The sequence below is a fragment of the Rhagoletis zephyria genome, unplaced genomic scaffold (assembly GCF_001687245.7).
Source record: "Rhagoletis zephyria isolate East Lansing unplaced genomic scaffold, Rhagoletis_zephyria_1.1 Rzeph_scaffold_00029, whole genome shotgun sequence".
Lineage (NCBI taxonomy): Eukaryota > Metazoa > Arthropoda > Insecta > Diptera > Tephritidae > Rhagoletis > Rhagoletis zephyria.
Genome location: NW_016157113.1, coordinates 335295 through 351351, shown reverse-complemented (window position 1 = coordinate 351351; position 16057 = coordinate 335295). Strand labels below are relative to the sequence as shown.

General features: G+C 33.4%; 1 protein-coding gene across 3 annotated transcripts in view; it reads right to left on the bottom strand.

The window, feature by feature from the left end:
• The window catches only part of Sesn (Sestrin), a 97835-nt gene that overhangs the window by 30413 nt on the left and 51365 nt on the right, over nt 1-16057 (bottom strand). For all 3 annotated transcript variants that reach the window (XM_017617062.1, XM_017617069.1, XM_017617054.1), the window contains exon 2: nt 2334-2498. In XM_017617062.1, coding sequence (XP_017472551.1) covers nt 2334-2498 — 165 coding nt within the window. The remainder of the gene's footprint in view (nt 1-2333; nt 2499-16057) is intronic.

Below are 16057 nucleotides of genomic sequence, written 5' to 3'. Positions count from 1 at the left end.
TATTTTAACTACATTGCATTTGAGTATGGAGAGGCAACTATCTGGAAGTATTTTACATAAAAAATTTACTAAGTATTGCCCGGTTTGTAGTTGCAGTTAAAGAAAACACATGAAAAGGCACGATTTTTTTTAAATTCGAAAAAATGTAAATATTTCAAAAACGGTGACACTTTTACCTGAAAATTTTTTGTTTATCAGTGAGCTCACCCCCCCACCTACCTTGCCCTAAAGTTTGGCACGTTACTTCTGGGACACCCTGTATACATACTTAAAAGTATGTATACTTTTTGTTTGCTTGGCAGTAACTACATAGTCATTGTGTTGTTTTGTTTTGCATTTTCCATTAAAATTCTTCGTTGACTATTTTGCATTGCAAATTGCATATGTGTAAAAAAAAAACAAATGTGTTGGATTTATTATTTATGTAAATATTTATTAAGTATTGCTGTTGTTATTTATGCACGTATGTACATATATGTACGTATATTTTACCAGCGGTTGTTGTTTTATCAAAGTCGTGCTACTTCATAATATATCGTTTGCATTATCATATGAATGGTATTAGCATGTGAATATATTAATTTGTGTTCTTTCACCGTAACGAGCTTTCACTCACTCCCTCGCTCACTGGCCGATGGCGATAGATGTGCATTTGTGTTTTTCGACCCGCCCTAATGTGCATACAATGTATTGTTGTATCGTTGCTTTGAAGCGTGAACGTGTATTGGCTTAACCATATACATATGTGCATATGCAGGAAGGTGGGTATGTTGGTACATATGTAAACAATAATTTTCCCAAGGAAGTAATTAAATGAAATTTATGATTTTATTCGCATTCTATATTTATGTATGTGTAGAATCCTAATTAATTGTATGAGTTACGTAAAAATTTTGAATAAAATGAATTTTTTAAGTGAACAGTGTCTTTGAAAAAAATACCATTCTGGAGATAGGCCCACAACAAACACTGCACTAAGAATTTGCTGTTCAAAATAAATATGTATGTGCAGTTAAAATTCTCTAATATCGAAGTCTTCTCTAATTCGTATCAATTGTAAGAACGTTGCCTTTTCCTTCTATTTTTAGAGTATTTTTTTCTATTCAAAACGAATTTCTATACAGCGTAGCCTTTTCCATCTCCATATGTATACCAAATTTATTCACGCGATATTTTAGTAACCACTTAAGCCTATTCACTCAAAAGTGAAATTTCAAAATTTTTTAAAATCGGACAATAACCTCGCCCACATCCCGAAATACGGTAATCTAGAAAATACGAAATCTGCGATAATACCTCATTTATTCAAAACAACTCTTTACCAAGAAATACGTTTGTGATGAAATGTTGGAAAATGGACGTGGCCCACTTATAACCACATACTATGTGTATCTCGGTAACTGTTCGAGCAATTTATACCAAACTCGGAATAGTTATTGTGCATGCCACATAAAAGCAAAACGTTGAAAACTATTCAAATCGGACTAAAATTACGCCCACTTTTCATATAAGGGCAAAATTCAGATTTGCTGAAACTTCGATATTTCGAAATTTAAGAAAGCTAATTTACTCAAAATTTATACTAACAACAATCCCTTGAAAAGAGGTAACATTATTATGGAATTTGTGAAAATGAAACGGTCTATCGAAGATGTTTAAAATAGGGGCTTCTTACCATGTAGCGGCAGTTTTCGGATACTATATTGAATACTCCAGCGCTACCTACCGGAGCCGACTATAATATCCTTAATTCATCCACGTCACTCCTTACGACAAAAAAGTAGAACTCTCTAAGTACTTAATTGCGATTGCTAACACACCGAATAATGCGCTTTATATTCCTGGGGGACCATTTCTTCGATGGCCTGAACAGCTTAGACTGTTTAAATTTCCTAAAATAATGGACTGTTTAAAAGATATTTTTTTTTTAAGGCTAACTATCGAAACAAAATTAATTAAATCACCCAAAATTTGAGAATGTGTTTGATGAAAAAACTCATCAGAATATAACATTTTTCTAAGCCGTTTCTAGACTTTGTTACTGTCTTAAATATATGTATGTATGTATGTGCTTATATTATATTAGCGGTTATATGCATGTATTTGTATTTTAAAATTCTAAATTGTTCCCAAGACGAATTCATAGAAGGTGGTGGTACCGGACCTGCTGATTTAAAGTCGAATTTGTACTGTTGGTCAAAATGATGTTTTTGTTGTAATTTTTATTTTTTTTGTTCTGATTGTCAATGCGCGTATAATTTGTTAGTGTAGTTTTGTTTTTTATCACCTTGTATACATAAATTCGACTTGATTGTTGTTCTCGTGCTACTTACAATTATGGCCAAATAGTAGCGGTAATCATATGGCAGGGGTCCATCACCATCCATAATGAAATTTTGTGTACGCAGGAAATGGTCAAGGAAACGAGGATGATAAGTAATCACTTGTGTGACCTGATCCAGTTCTAGATCTTCCATATTATAACCTTGTATAGAACACTGAAATTATAGAAACAGTAAGATGCAAAGGTTAATTATAATTGAAACCAAATGTTATTTAAGATATCCACGAAAATATTATAGATAAAATTGGATTTCTATTTAATCGTTATTTTATAATTTTTATTTTTTCGATCTAAAATAATCATCATTTTATGATTTTATGATTATTGATTAAATTTTTTGGATCATAAAGGATTTACAACGGTCCTAAAACGCGTCTCCATCATACGCTTACACATACATATGTATGTAAGTGTTTGGCCGAGCTTCTCCTATGATTTATGGCGTGCGCCTTGATCTTGTCACACAAAGGTGAGGGACCTACAGTTTTACGTCGACTCCTCGATCGGCGATTGCATTTTTATGAGAAGCTGTTTTTCATGGCAGAAATAGGGATGGAAAAATCGATTCCGATTCCACTTCAGAATCGAAGATTTTTTCGAAATAATCGATTTTATAGAATCGCTTCTAAATTTTCGGAATCGATCGAGAATCGATTCTGAGAACTAGATTCCCTTATTTTTCATACATGTTTAGATATGGGTCAGTTGTTGGAATTATGAAATTTCTGGCAAGACTAATGTAAATATTAAGTAAGACTTATTAGTGCATAATCATAGAGATGCTTGAAATGAATTTATGAAAAGAAGAAAATTTTAAGGAGGGTATTCAAATTTATTTACTTTCCATATCAAACAGTACCGTGAATAAGTGTCAATCACACATTTTATAGCAAATTAAGCAATTTTTTTTACAAATTTATTATAAACACTCTTTTTACAATAATTTTAATTGATTCATTATAATAGCATTAACAGCTGATTGGTGTATAATTGACCCTTTTTCTAGATTTTTCAAGTGAAAGAAAGATTGAAATAAGAATCGATTATAATCGAAAATTAGAATCTCGCCGTCGATTATTCGATTCCAAGAATCGTAAGGATTAAATAAGATTCGAGAACCGAGAATCGATTATTTTTCAAAACTTTCCATCCCTAGGCAGAAATACAGCTCGGAGGTTTGCCATTGCCTGCCGAGGGGTGATCGCTGTTAAGAAAAAAACCTTTTTTCTATACTTTTTTGCGATGTTGCTTTGAACAGGGCTTGAACCCATTCCCTACGGAGTGGAAGCGCGCACTGCTTACTACTACTCCACATCAGCCACCATCGGTCCCTGCATTGCAATTAATCATATTCGGCAGATGGGATGCTGCTTCATTGCTTTTCCATTTATGTCTTTAAGAAAATTTGAAGTTTTTTATTGGTTCACAAACACGATTAGATACATAAAAAAACAACTCTGAAATTATCATTGCAGCCTAACCTACGTAGTTTTTATAATTGTTTTCGGTCACAACGCACACATCAATGTAATAAATCTATTTGAAAAATAAATGTTAAATGTATTAAATTGCTAAAAGTATGTCTCATCCTAATGCACTTGTCTAAGCATATTGAGCGAGACTGTTCATTATGTTTTCTCTAGCTTGCTTGTATTTTCAAAGTATACATATGTACATATCTGAGAGCACATTTCTGCACACATACATACATATGAATGTGTGTGTGCAAGCATGCAAATATCTAGTTTATTTAATAAATTTAATTGTTGTTATTGGCGACACTAAGCTGACTTTGTTATTGTTTACTTTTCAAAAATCAACCTATCATCAGAAGGGGTAGGAGGATGTTAGAGGGGCTTTGCGCGTGGGGGAGAAAATTGTTATGGCAAGTTGATGCCATTCAAAACATGCATGCACGGATACATACATACATACATATATAAAATTTACGTACACTAGAAGCATACCATTACTGGTGGAAATTAACATTTCTAATCAAGAGATAGTTTTATAGCATCAACAAAGATTTAAAATACATTCTTGTAGAGATAAGAAAAGAAATGATGCTGTGCTCACTCCTGAAAAATATTGATACTAATATTTTTGTTTACCATTTGGTCGAGTCTCTTCTCCAATTTGAGATCCACATTTTGTTGTTTGAGCAAATAATTATTTTTTTTTTTACAGGATGGTCAATATAAGCGAAAATAAAAAGTTGCAATTTTTGTAGGTTTTTACTCTTTTCACTTTGAAATCTATATGTACGTATGTAAATATGTATGTATGCATGTAATTGTTTCCACAACTTCATGGAAAAGTGATGAAATTATAAGTTTGCGAACTAAATTTTTCATAATTCTGAAAGAAAATCTTTGAGTTGCAAGCAATTTTAGAATAATATATCGACATAATTTGAAAGGTGTGATAAATATCTTTTTCCACAGCGCTTTTTGATTTAAAACGATCGGATGAAAAATAGTTAAGCTAATAATATACAGTCAGCGTCACAAATATGCATACCCTGACGTTTTGACGATTTTATTTATTTATACTTTCCATAACAATTTTGTCTTATTTTTTTAATAAATATATAGTTTCTTAATAGCAAACCCGACAAGAATATAATTTTTTTAGTTGCATACAGAACTCCGGAAATGCAAAAAATACCAAGATAACTCGAGCAAACATTGAGATATCTCAACGAAATTGGTATGTAGGTTGCCCTTTACCCAAGGTAGGTTGGTATTGAAAATGGGCGAAATTGGGTTGTAACCAGTCCCACTTCCCATATAACGCTATTTTGGACAAATGCAAAAACCTCGATATTTCAATAAATATTGAATCGAAATTGTTTAGAACTAGTACGTGAAGTATAATTATGGTAAAAAAAAAAATATTATTATGAAATTTTTGGAAAATGGTCGTGAACCCGCCCGCTTATGATGAAATGCTGTGTCTCCGTAGCCACTTCACCTATCCAATACCAAACTCGGTCCGCGCCTTGCCTAGGTTCCAGCTAAGAAATCTGTAGATAATCTTTAAAATCTGTGTTAATAAATTAATACAGGTAAAATTTATATAACATATTGATAAAAAAAAATTTAATGAATTACTTGCTTGTTTTTATTTTTATTTTACTTTTTTTTTCTTTTACACCAACTCACCCCATACACTGCGTTTCTAGTGCAAATTAATTTATTGGCTTAAGACTAATCACTTTCAATGATACGTTAAGCCTTTGCTTTTGTTTATCACAATTTACCGTAAATTTGTTTCTTTTTTTTCAGTGAAAAAAAATGTCAGCACCACTTAAACGGAAAAATAAAAACAAATAACCAGTTTATAATAGTGCATATCGCAAGTATACGCCATGCACATATTGACAAGTTTTGACACAGTTTATTCTTTAATAAAAACCATATAAATGGAAGTTTTAAACTTTGTGCAATATTAAAAAAAAAATCAACAAACTTTCGTAAAAACATTGAGCTTTTTAATAGATTTCCTAGAAAGATTACAGATATGCAGTTTTATAGCACATTCAATTTTAGTATAATAAAATGCACGGTTTTTGTTAAGGAATAAACTATGTTTTCATAAAAAATAATTAAAATTAACTAATAAAATAACAAAGATCAGTCAAAACTTGGGTGGCGTATAACTGTGATAAGCACTATACTAGTTATTGACTTCTCAAACGCAGACACAACACTCCAACAATTTTCTATGCAGCACTTGGACACTTCCAAGCCACAAGTAGTCAATTGGTTTTGTTGCTTTGTGTTTGCTACTGTTTTAGTTAATTATGATTTTGCCGCTTTACTATTCAGTGCTAGCGAAGTTGGCGCCAATGTCAATGAGCTGCTGTTGACAAATAATACAGTCGGTTGCTTCAGAAAAATAAATTTCAACAACACTTTTTGATTTCATTCGCTTTTCAGTGTTTTATAGCTGAAATACAATGCCGGCGAACGGCGAACTCACCACAGCGAAATTCGCGCTGTCAAAATTTGAACACCCGCAAGCATATGAAATTGAACACAGCCAAAGCGAAATGCGAACTTCGCTTGGCGGCGTTTCATGGCGATAGATTTATTTCTATCGCTCTGCTGGGCGATGACAGCTGTGCGTGCCAAAGGTGGCCGTATTTGTTTTGTGCTTTCAAAGTTTAAAAAGAAAACAACCTAAACACGATTTTTTTTTTGTTGTTTGAAAAATATAGTTGTGGATTCGTTAAATCTGGCTTGAAACAAATTATTTATAATAATCTTTCTTTGTTTTACATTTATATTTGTTATCATTTCCTCATTTCTAAATATGGTTTAGTTTTTTCTAAATATGGTCACCCAAATTATAAAGGCGACCAAATGGGATCAGCTGTTTTCGCTACCGCTCTAATTCTGTTTAAGTAGGCGAAATAGTTGGGCGAACGGTGAACGACAGCATCGCCCAATTCGGCGAAGTTTGCCGTTCGCCGGTATTGTATTTCAAGCATTAAGTTTGCGTTAAATAAATGTGCATATTTTTAAAAACTTTTCCACGGAAGAAGAGACTGTCAAAATATGGAATTAAGAAACACGATGATTAAATTTACATACTTAGCTTCCTTAATATTGGCGTTGTAAAAATAATACATATTTAATGTATTTCAATAACTTATGTTTACTGACAACATAAACTCTCCTAACTCCTCCCTCGTATGACAGTGTGTTTCAAATTCGTTACAATGAAAAATTATTCTAATTTTTTCTAACAAAAATTAAAAAATCGTTAAAATGTATCTAAAAATTTATTTATTTTTTCTACTGAAGAAAATGTTTAATGTCTAACATAGGACAGTTGGATAGTTCTACAGGTGAGTTCTTACTAAGTAAAAATATGCGAGGGCACTGTGGTATATGTAGTGTTTAGACGTGAGCAGTACCACTCCGCAGGGCCTAGGTTCGATTAACATCTAAACAAAAGATACAAAAAAGTTATTTCAAATAGCGGCGGCCCCTCGGCAGGCAATGCAAACCTCCGAAGATTTTTCTGATAGAAAAAAAAAACCTCGGCGTAAAACAGTAGGTCCCTTCCTTTTGTGTGAAAACATCAAGGCGCACACCAAAAATCTGAGGAGAAGCTCGAACACGGTTGCCATTTCATAAAAATTTTGTGTACCACAACATTGAAATAAAAAGGCCCACAATAAAATAAAATGTACGATTTATTGCCGTCTATCAAATATATATAATAATAATAATAGATTGGCGCTTACACATATGTTAGTGTTTGGCCGAGCTTCTCCTCCGACTTGTGGCGTGCGCCTTGATGTTGTCACACAAAGCGGAGGGACCTACAGTTTTACGCCGACTCCGAACGGCGATTGTATTTTTATGAGAAGCTGTTTTTCATGGCAGAAATACACTCGGAGGTTTGCCATTGCCTGCCGAGGGACGACCGCTGTTTAGAAAAAACCTTTTTCTATATTTTTTGGAATGTTGCTTTGACCAGGGCTTGAACCCAGGTGCGGATGTGTGAAAGCGCGCACTGCTTACCACTACACCACAGCAGCGATCAAATATATATGCATATACATATATATGTATATATTTATTTTATATATTGAACCAAACCTCTGTATTCCTATGGTATTCGACGCCGTGAATACGAATCCGAGGACTGGTAGTCACCATCACGTCAGGTTTGAGGTCATTTGAAGGTCAAGTAGGGAAAAATTCGTTGAAAAATGAGGAAATTCAATACAATTCTTCTGAATTTGACCTTGAGATGATCTTGGCATGACCTCTAGATAACTTTGAAGAATCAAGGAACCCCTGTTATTCGGATTCAGCGACAACAAAAACCTATGTATATGAACTTTTATTTTTATTGAATTATTATTTTTTTTTTTGCAGACCTCGGGTTCCCATTCAGCACGTCGAATACCATAGGGATATAGAGGTTTGGTTCAATAGGCAGAAACTTTAATTTTGTGAACCTGTGTTATTTAAGGAAATATTTCATTTTATAATACAATCCATATATATCAAAGTTCATAAAATTAAAAAAAAAATTGGTATCTAAATTTAAAAATTTTTATTCAGAATTTCTAGAAATTTTTTGAGTATGCAGTTTTGCATTCCGTTTAATTTTAGTAAAACAAAGTGCAAGTTTCAAGTCTCTAAAAATTACCGTTGATTTTTTAGATTTTATTTATTTATTTATTTATTTTTTTGAGGGTGTAGCGCTTTTACATTACATAAATAAAGAAAAACGAAGAACGGAAAATATAAGTGCTCTTATCGTAGCAGTGTTCGCGTAAACAGATAAAAGTCAGATTTAAGTTAACATTACACCCTGCACATATGTGTGTGTAGGTATGCATATGGTATGTGTATTTATATTTTCACTTTAAAAAATTATTTCATTTAGGAGACAAAGTAAGAAAAATTTTACAACAAAAATTTATAACACAACAAATTAACAAAAACAGTTTTCATATTCATAAACGGCGTAAACGAGACATGTTTTCAATTAGCATTTACTTAACAGCTTGCGTGCCTAAGCCTTTAAGTCGAATCGAGACAACGCTCAATGTTATACTTCGTTACTGACTCTGCGCAAATTTGCATAATTTTACGCGAATGCACATATGTATGTACCCACTTACATATGTGTACATTACTAATTTATGCATGTTCGTATGTATTTACATACATTAGATTGGGTCGGTTCTTGTATGAAAGAAGCTTTTTGTAGTGGGAAGTATGAAAAAATACCCCTTCGCATTAAATATGCGACTACACCCAGATGGTTCGTGAACGTGGATAGTAAAACTTATGACAGTTTTGAGTCTATCAAATTCGGACAACATTTGTGCGGGTTTTAAGGTCACAAACACACATAGTTATGCAGCAATAAAAGTAGATAAACAAAATAATAAAAACAAGGAGAAATAGAAAAAATACATGAAACTACATATACATATATGTACATATAAAGCTAGTTGGGTGTGGAGGCATCTATATACGTGCATACGAGTACATAGGTATGTATATGGGCAATCCAAATACGTATGACCGCATGTCGATATTATAAGTTAATACGTGCCCCGTGTGTATAAAACTCAGTGCTCTTTACTAGCATAATTTTGCTGACATAAAACATCAAAAACATAAAGCTCGTTTTGGCAAGACGGCGGGCTTTATGGCATGCTTTAATTTGGAGTTAATAGCAATAAGGAAAAAAACAAATTTTAGTATTTAAGAATAGAAAAAAATATTTTCCTTAAGGGCTTTCAATGTATTTTAGTCAAAAGGCATTAATTTATAATAATATTAATAACAATTTGGCGTTTGCAGTTTATAGGGTGGGTCCTAATACTATATAACACAAATGGAGGGACCTACAATTTTACGCCACCTCCAAACGGCAAATGGTTTTAATGAGAAGCTGTTTTGATGGCAAAAATATACATACATGGATAGGGGGAATTTTGAGTTTTTCGTGGCACTAAAAATTACAATATATCCTTGTGTTAATTATAAACTTGTAATAAAATATGAAAAGTAAAATATGAAAAGTAAATAAAAAAGCAAAACAAATGCGTGAAGTCTTTTTGCATATTTTTCTGTTTTACTGCATATTTTGCAGTTTTTATTGCATAGTTTTTAGTTTTCGGTGCATAATTTAAATTTCTTAGCGCATAAAGATCCGCGCCCTACTAATTACACTGTGGAAAATTAAAATATAGTCAATTTCGTACCTCAACATCCAAATTATTGGATGTATGTATATCGTCGTTTAAATTACAAAACCTCTTATCCATTCTTCCTGAAATATACTAGCCAGAAATGCGTTTGCTTTATGAAAAAGAGAACCATTTTAAAATATACTTTAAACGACTTTTATATTATGTATCTACATCTATGCCTGTCAATAAATATATGGATAAGGTATTAACGTCAATTTTTTCTGAACTCACTGAATCACTTTAGTCACTTTCTAACATATCCATACGTCTGCCTTCAATTTGTCACTGCATATGCATAACAAAACTTTGACAGCTGTAAATGTTTACATATGTAAATGATAATATACTCATCCAAACCAGCTGGAAAAATGATTTAAGGTGATCCACATACATATGTATATACAAATGTATGTATGTATGAGCACCAAGCATGCCTATCTTCGTACATTGAGGAGCAAAACCAAAACAATGTTACAGAAAGAACTTCCTTGAGATATATTCGTATTATTTTAAGACTTTTTGTAATATAGTTTTGGGTTTCAAATTACCAAGTTTATTTCAACAGAAGGCCATAGCAAAAAGCATTAAAACAAGCGGATAAAGTAGAAAATCGTAGCTACAATATTGTTCCAGTTTTACACCCAATATAAAAGTTTACCATTTGCTTGACTTTTACTAAACTGATCGTAGTCAATTTGCATTTTCAGTTTTCAAAATTATCTCGGAGTACTTGCGCATAGTTTTTGGATGAAATCTTTTGAGATTGCGTAGCCGTTTACCGTTATTTGAGGGTAGCATTTTGAGGTACTTCCATAAATTTTCTGTGGGATTCATATCTGAGATTTGCGTTGGTCACTACAACTTTGGAGTTATACCAATTTGGTCCTGATTTCGAAGAATGTTTCGAATGATAGTTCTCCTAAAATTGGTCAAATATAAATAAAAATTAAATCCCCGCTATAAGACACTACCAGTGCGATGACCTTTTCCTCTTTATCTTTGCATTGCAACAACTTGTTTAAACCACTGTCCAGCCACCTGATTTGCGGTGAAAAAGCAATAGTTTTAAACTTTATTGGAATTCATAAATGCTCCATAATGCCTAGCCTAATGAAATGAATGGGCCTCTTGCTCTTACAGAATGATAGCCCCCCAATCACTCCTTGTTTAAATAATCCCTTAAAGTCCGCGGATCTGAGTTAGCAAAAAGCAGGGACCGAAAAAACAGTTATCTTTTAACAGTTAAACTTGGCCAAATATTTTTTAAGGGCGAAATAAAAGTCCTTTCCAGATAATAAACAAACCGCTTATCCAAATTAAATAAGTTCGGTAGCAAATGAAATAGAACTAAAATAGCTTTAAAACTGAAATGCTGAACGAGGAAATCCACCTATCGAAAAATATTTCAATAAAAAATGTTATTTAATTACCATGGAACAAATCTTGGGTAAGGTATATGAATTTCTTTTGTATTAAATTTGAAAAAAATAAAATAAATGGAGATGGTAGCCTTCGTTCCCTATTTCTGTTTAAAAGCTATTTCAGTCCTCTTTCATTTGATACCAAATATGTTTAATTGGGATAAGCGGTTTTTTTATTATCTGGAAACGACTTTTCTTTCGGACTTAAAAAATATTTATATAAGTTTAACTGTTAAAAAACATAACCGTTATTTTCGGGCCCTGTCATAAAGTTGTTAAATTTAAAAAGTAATTTTCTGTTTTATTGTTACAGTTTTGCTCTACAGTGTAATAGCACTATGCATATGCATAAATGTGTTGGTAAACAATCAACATTTCCATTATGTAAATAAACACTGTGCTTAATGCAAACATTTACTGGCGCCCGACGAGGAAAATATGCCATAAACGGACGGAGGTTCACGCCGCCTCCAATGGAGGATGTTGCTTTTCCTGTGGCTGCTGATAAAATGTAAATTATCGCTGCCACTGAGTGCCTTCATAGCACTTCAGCTTTAGACAAAACAAATCATTAATTTCATTATATATACATACATACATACATACATACCTATGTACATGTATGTTTTCAAAAGAGCCCTATGTCAAAACAAAACGAATATACATACATATGTATGTACACAAACGCATACATATCTACAGTGGCGGTCAAAAATGGATGAATCTTGTTCCGTTTTTAATATTTTCAATGTTTTTCAAGTACAATTTTTTTTTGATTTTTTTTTGTAAAAATATAGTTCATGCTTTAACAAAAGCTGTATAAATCCCACTTTTAAACTTTATACAGAACCTAGAAAAACCCCACAAATTTTTATCTAAATTTCGAGCTTTTAAACCAGAATTTTTAGAGATTTTTTGGGTATGCAGTTAATAAGCTTATAAAATTCTGGTAAAACAAGTGCAAGTTTTGAGCGGCTGAAAAATCGTATTGATTTTTATACCCGAGCGCACTTGTGCACAAGGGTATATTAATTTTGTTCACATAACGGTTGTTTGTAACAGCCAAAACGAATCGAGATAGATATAGAGAAATGTATACATAAATGATCAGGATGAAAAAAGAAATCGATTAAGCCATGTCTGTCTGTCCGTCCGTCCGTCCGTCTGTCCGTCTGTCCGTCTGTCCGTCCGTCCGTGTACACGATAACTCGAGCAAAAATTGAGATATCTCAACGAAATTTGGTATGTAGGTTTCCCTTAATCCAAGGTAGGTTGGTATTGAAAATGGGCGAAATCGGACTTTAACCACGCCCACTTCCCATATAACGGTAATTTCCAGAAATACGAAAACTGCGATATTTTAGTAACTACTGAAGATTATTCACTCAAAATTGATATTTACAATAATTTTTAGACGAAAAATAAGAATATTATAAATTTTTGGAAAATGGGCGTAGCCACGCCCACTTATGGTTACATGTGTATATCTTGGTAACCGCTGCACCAATTTCTTCCAAACTTGGCACAGTTGTTGGCCTTCGCACAACATACCAAATGGCCGAAAATTTTTAAAATCGCTCAATAACCACGCCTACTTCCCATATAACGGTAATTTTCAGAAATACGAAAACTGCGATATTTTAGTAACTACTGGAGATTATTCACTCAAAATTGATATTTACAATAAGTTTTAGACGAAAAATAAGAATATTATAAATTTTTGGAAAATGGGCGTAGCCACGCCCACTTATGGTTACATGTGTATATCTTGGTAACCGCTGCACCAATTTCTTCCAAACTTGGCACAGTTGTTGGCCTTGGTACAGCATAAAAAATCGCTGAAAATTTTTAAAATCGGACAATAACCACGCCCACATCCCATATAACGGTAATTTAGAGATATACAAATGTTCGATAAATCAGTAAATATTGAAGCTAATTTATTCAAAATTGATACTTGCAACAATTCTTTACCAAGAAATACGTTTATGGTAAAATTTTGGAAAATGGGCGTGGCACTGCGCACATATGATCACATATATGTAAATCGGTAACCGTTCTACCAATTTGTACCAAACTCGGTGTTGTTATTGTGCTTTCCACATATAAGCAAAACATTGAAAATTATTGAAATCGGACTAAAATTACGGCCGCTTTTCATATAACGGTAAATTTCAGAAATGCTTGAAACTTCAATATTTCGAAATTGAAGGATGCTAATTTACTTAAAATTGATACACCCCGGCTTACCATCTAGCGGTAGCTTTTGGAAAGGCGAAAAAACATATATTTAATACTTGCGTCGGGTATTTAATNTATACGGAACTTAAAAAAATTCCAAAAATTTCTATCTAAATTTCGAGCTTTTTAACCAGAATTTTTTGAAATTTTTGGGGTATGCAGTTAACAAAATAAAACTCTAGTAAAACTCTAGTAAATAAAATTCTAGTAAAAGTGCAAGTCTTGAGCGGCTGAAAAATCGTATGATTTTTAATATTTTTTTACAGCGTTTTGCACTTTTTTCCATATAAACATGAATTTCTTATGGAAGAATATGCGCAATACTGTTTGCAAAAAGAAATAAAAGAGTAAATGCCAGTTTTCCTAAATTTCGCTTTTTAAATTAAACAAAAAACCGAAAACCCGTCGGCAAAAAAAAATAATAAAAATCAATGCAATTTTTCAGCCGCTCAAACCTTGCACTTGTTTTACTAGAATTTTATAAGCTTGTTAACAGCATACCCAAACAAATTTCTAAAAACTCTGATTAAAAAGCTCGAAATTTAGATAAAAATTTTTGGAATGAGTGATTTGTAGAGTTTTTGTTAAAGCATGAACCATATTTTTATAAAAAAAAATATCAAAAAACTTTGGCTTGAAAAACATTGTAAGTATTAAAAACGAAACACCATTCATTCATTTTTGACCGTCACTGTATATGTATATGGTTTGATTTCGCTAAACTCAAGTACTTCACATTGCGTTTGTATGCACGAACATACATACATACATACATATGTGCATATGTTGTATTGTGGCATTGCTGTCTGCGCCCTTTTCAATTTTATGACCATAACGCTGACTGCCTCTTGTTTCGATTAATTCACTTGTTGCTTGTTTGTTATAGAAGCAGATAAGACAAGTAAATGCAGACATATGGGATCTGTTTATCAGAAATGTGTTCGACTTTAATGTTGCTCATACGCCATGGATAACCATAGCTATTGCATACGCGTTAGTTCAACGAACGCTTTTCCATATACATACATAGCTAGTAATGTATAAGATACATACTTACTTTCAATAAACGTAAAATAAATAAACATTTTTCAAATTAAAAAAATACTTAATTTTTGCTCTGCAACTCTGTGTTGCCAATGGACTAAGTAGAATCTGCATGGCGTATACGTAACTTAGTTTATCTTCCCAGCAAGCAAGCTTTGCGGAAGCGTATCCGAAATTGGAAAAATATTTGTATATAATTATAGTTTTTTATCCGTTTTCTGATTCCAATTTCGGTCATCTTGATGATACGTTTTCCCATTATAGTTGGTTGCAAAAGGTTAATGGTTTTCTGATCATTTTTTGTTTAATACGCTTTCGGTTTGAACTTCATACAAGTTTTTTCATACATAGATACTGAAAACCAAACAAAAAAAAAAAAAAGATTCAGCATTTATTGCCGCTTTAATAAATAAAAAATCGCCGCGAATAACGTTGTAAGTGGCGCAAGGCTGCCCTCAGGGAGGGGTTTTATCCCATCTTCTGTGGAGCTTATTTGTGGCTGAACTCCTTCAACTTCTCTCCGTCAATGATATCCGCTGCCAAGGGTATGCGGACGACATAGAGATTATTGCCAAGAGAAAGTTTGAGGATGGTACGACAAGTTAGCGCTTATCATGAAACCGTCATCATTCCTTTTACTAGGCAAAGTGTTCTGCCGGGCATGAGGGGCATAACCCAGGAGGGGGTGGTGGTCAGCGTCGTACACCTAACTTCTGTGGAAAAAACATGTGGACGCACAAACACCTCCAAGACCACGAAAGCTTTAATGGTGTGCAAGCGTCTGATGGGAAAACCCTGGGGATGTAGGCCCAACATCCTAAGATGGCCTTACATCATGATAGTGTAGCCAATAATTACCTATGGGGCGGTAGCTTGGGTTTCAATAACTACTCTAGCCACGGTGAGACAAACGCTCACCAAGCTACAATGACTGGCATTTGTATGTGTGTACATGTCCGACAACAGCGCTGGAAGTAGTCGTCGAACTTGCGCCTCTCATTATAACCATAGAGCAGGTAGCCAAAAGAACTCTGCTTAACATTGCGAGGGAGGGATTTGAAAAAGGTAAGGTCATATCCTCTAAGACTATGGTGAAGCTAGGGCCCTCGCTCCCACTAGCCCTATTCCATGGATCTGACATAGGCAAAACCATAATTTTTGAGAAGAGATTAAAAATCGAGCTTTGCAGCAAATCAACCTGAAGTGTCTCCGCCTTCGAGAGACTACTTCGGGGTTTCATTCTGCTCTGGTACACAGATGGCTCGAAGACCC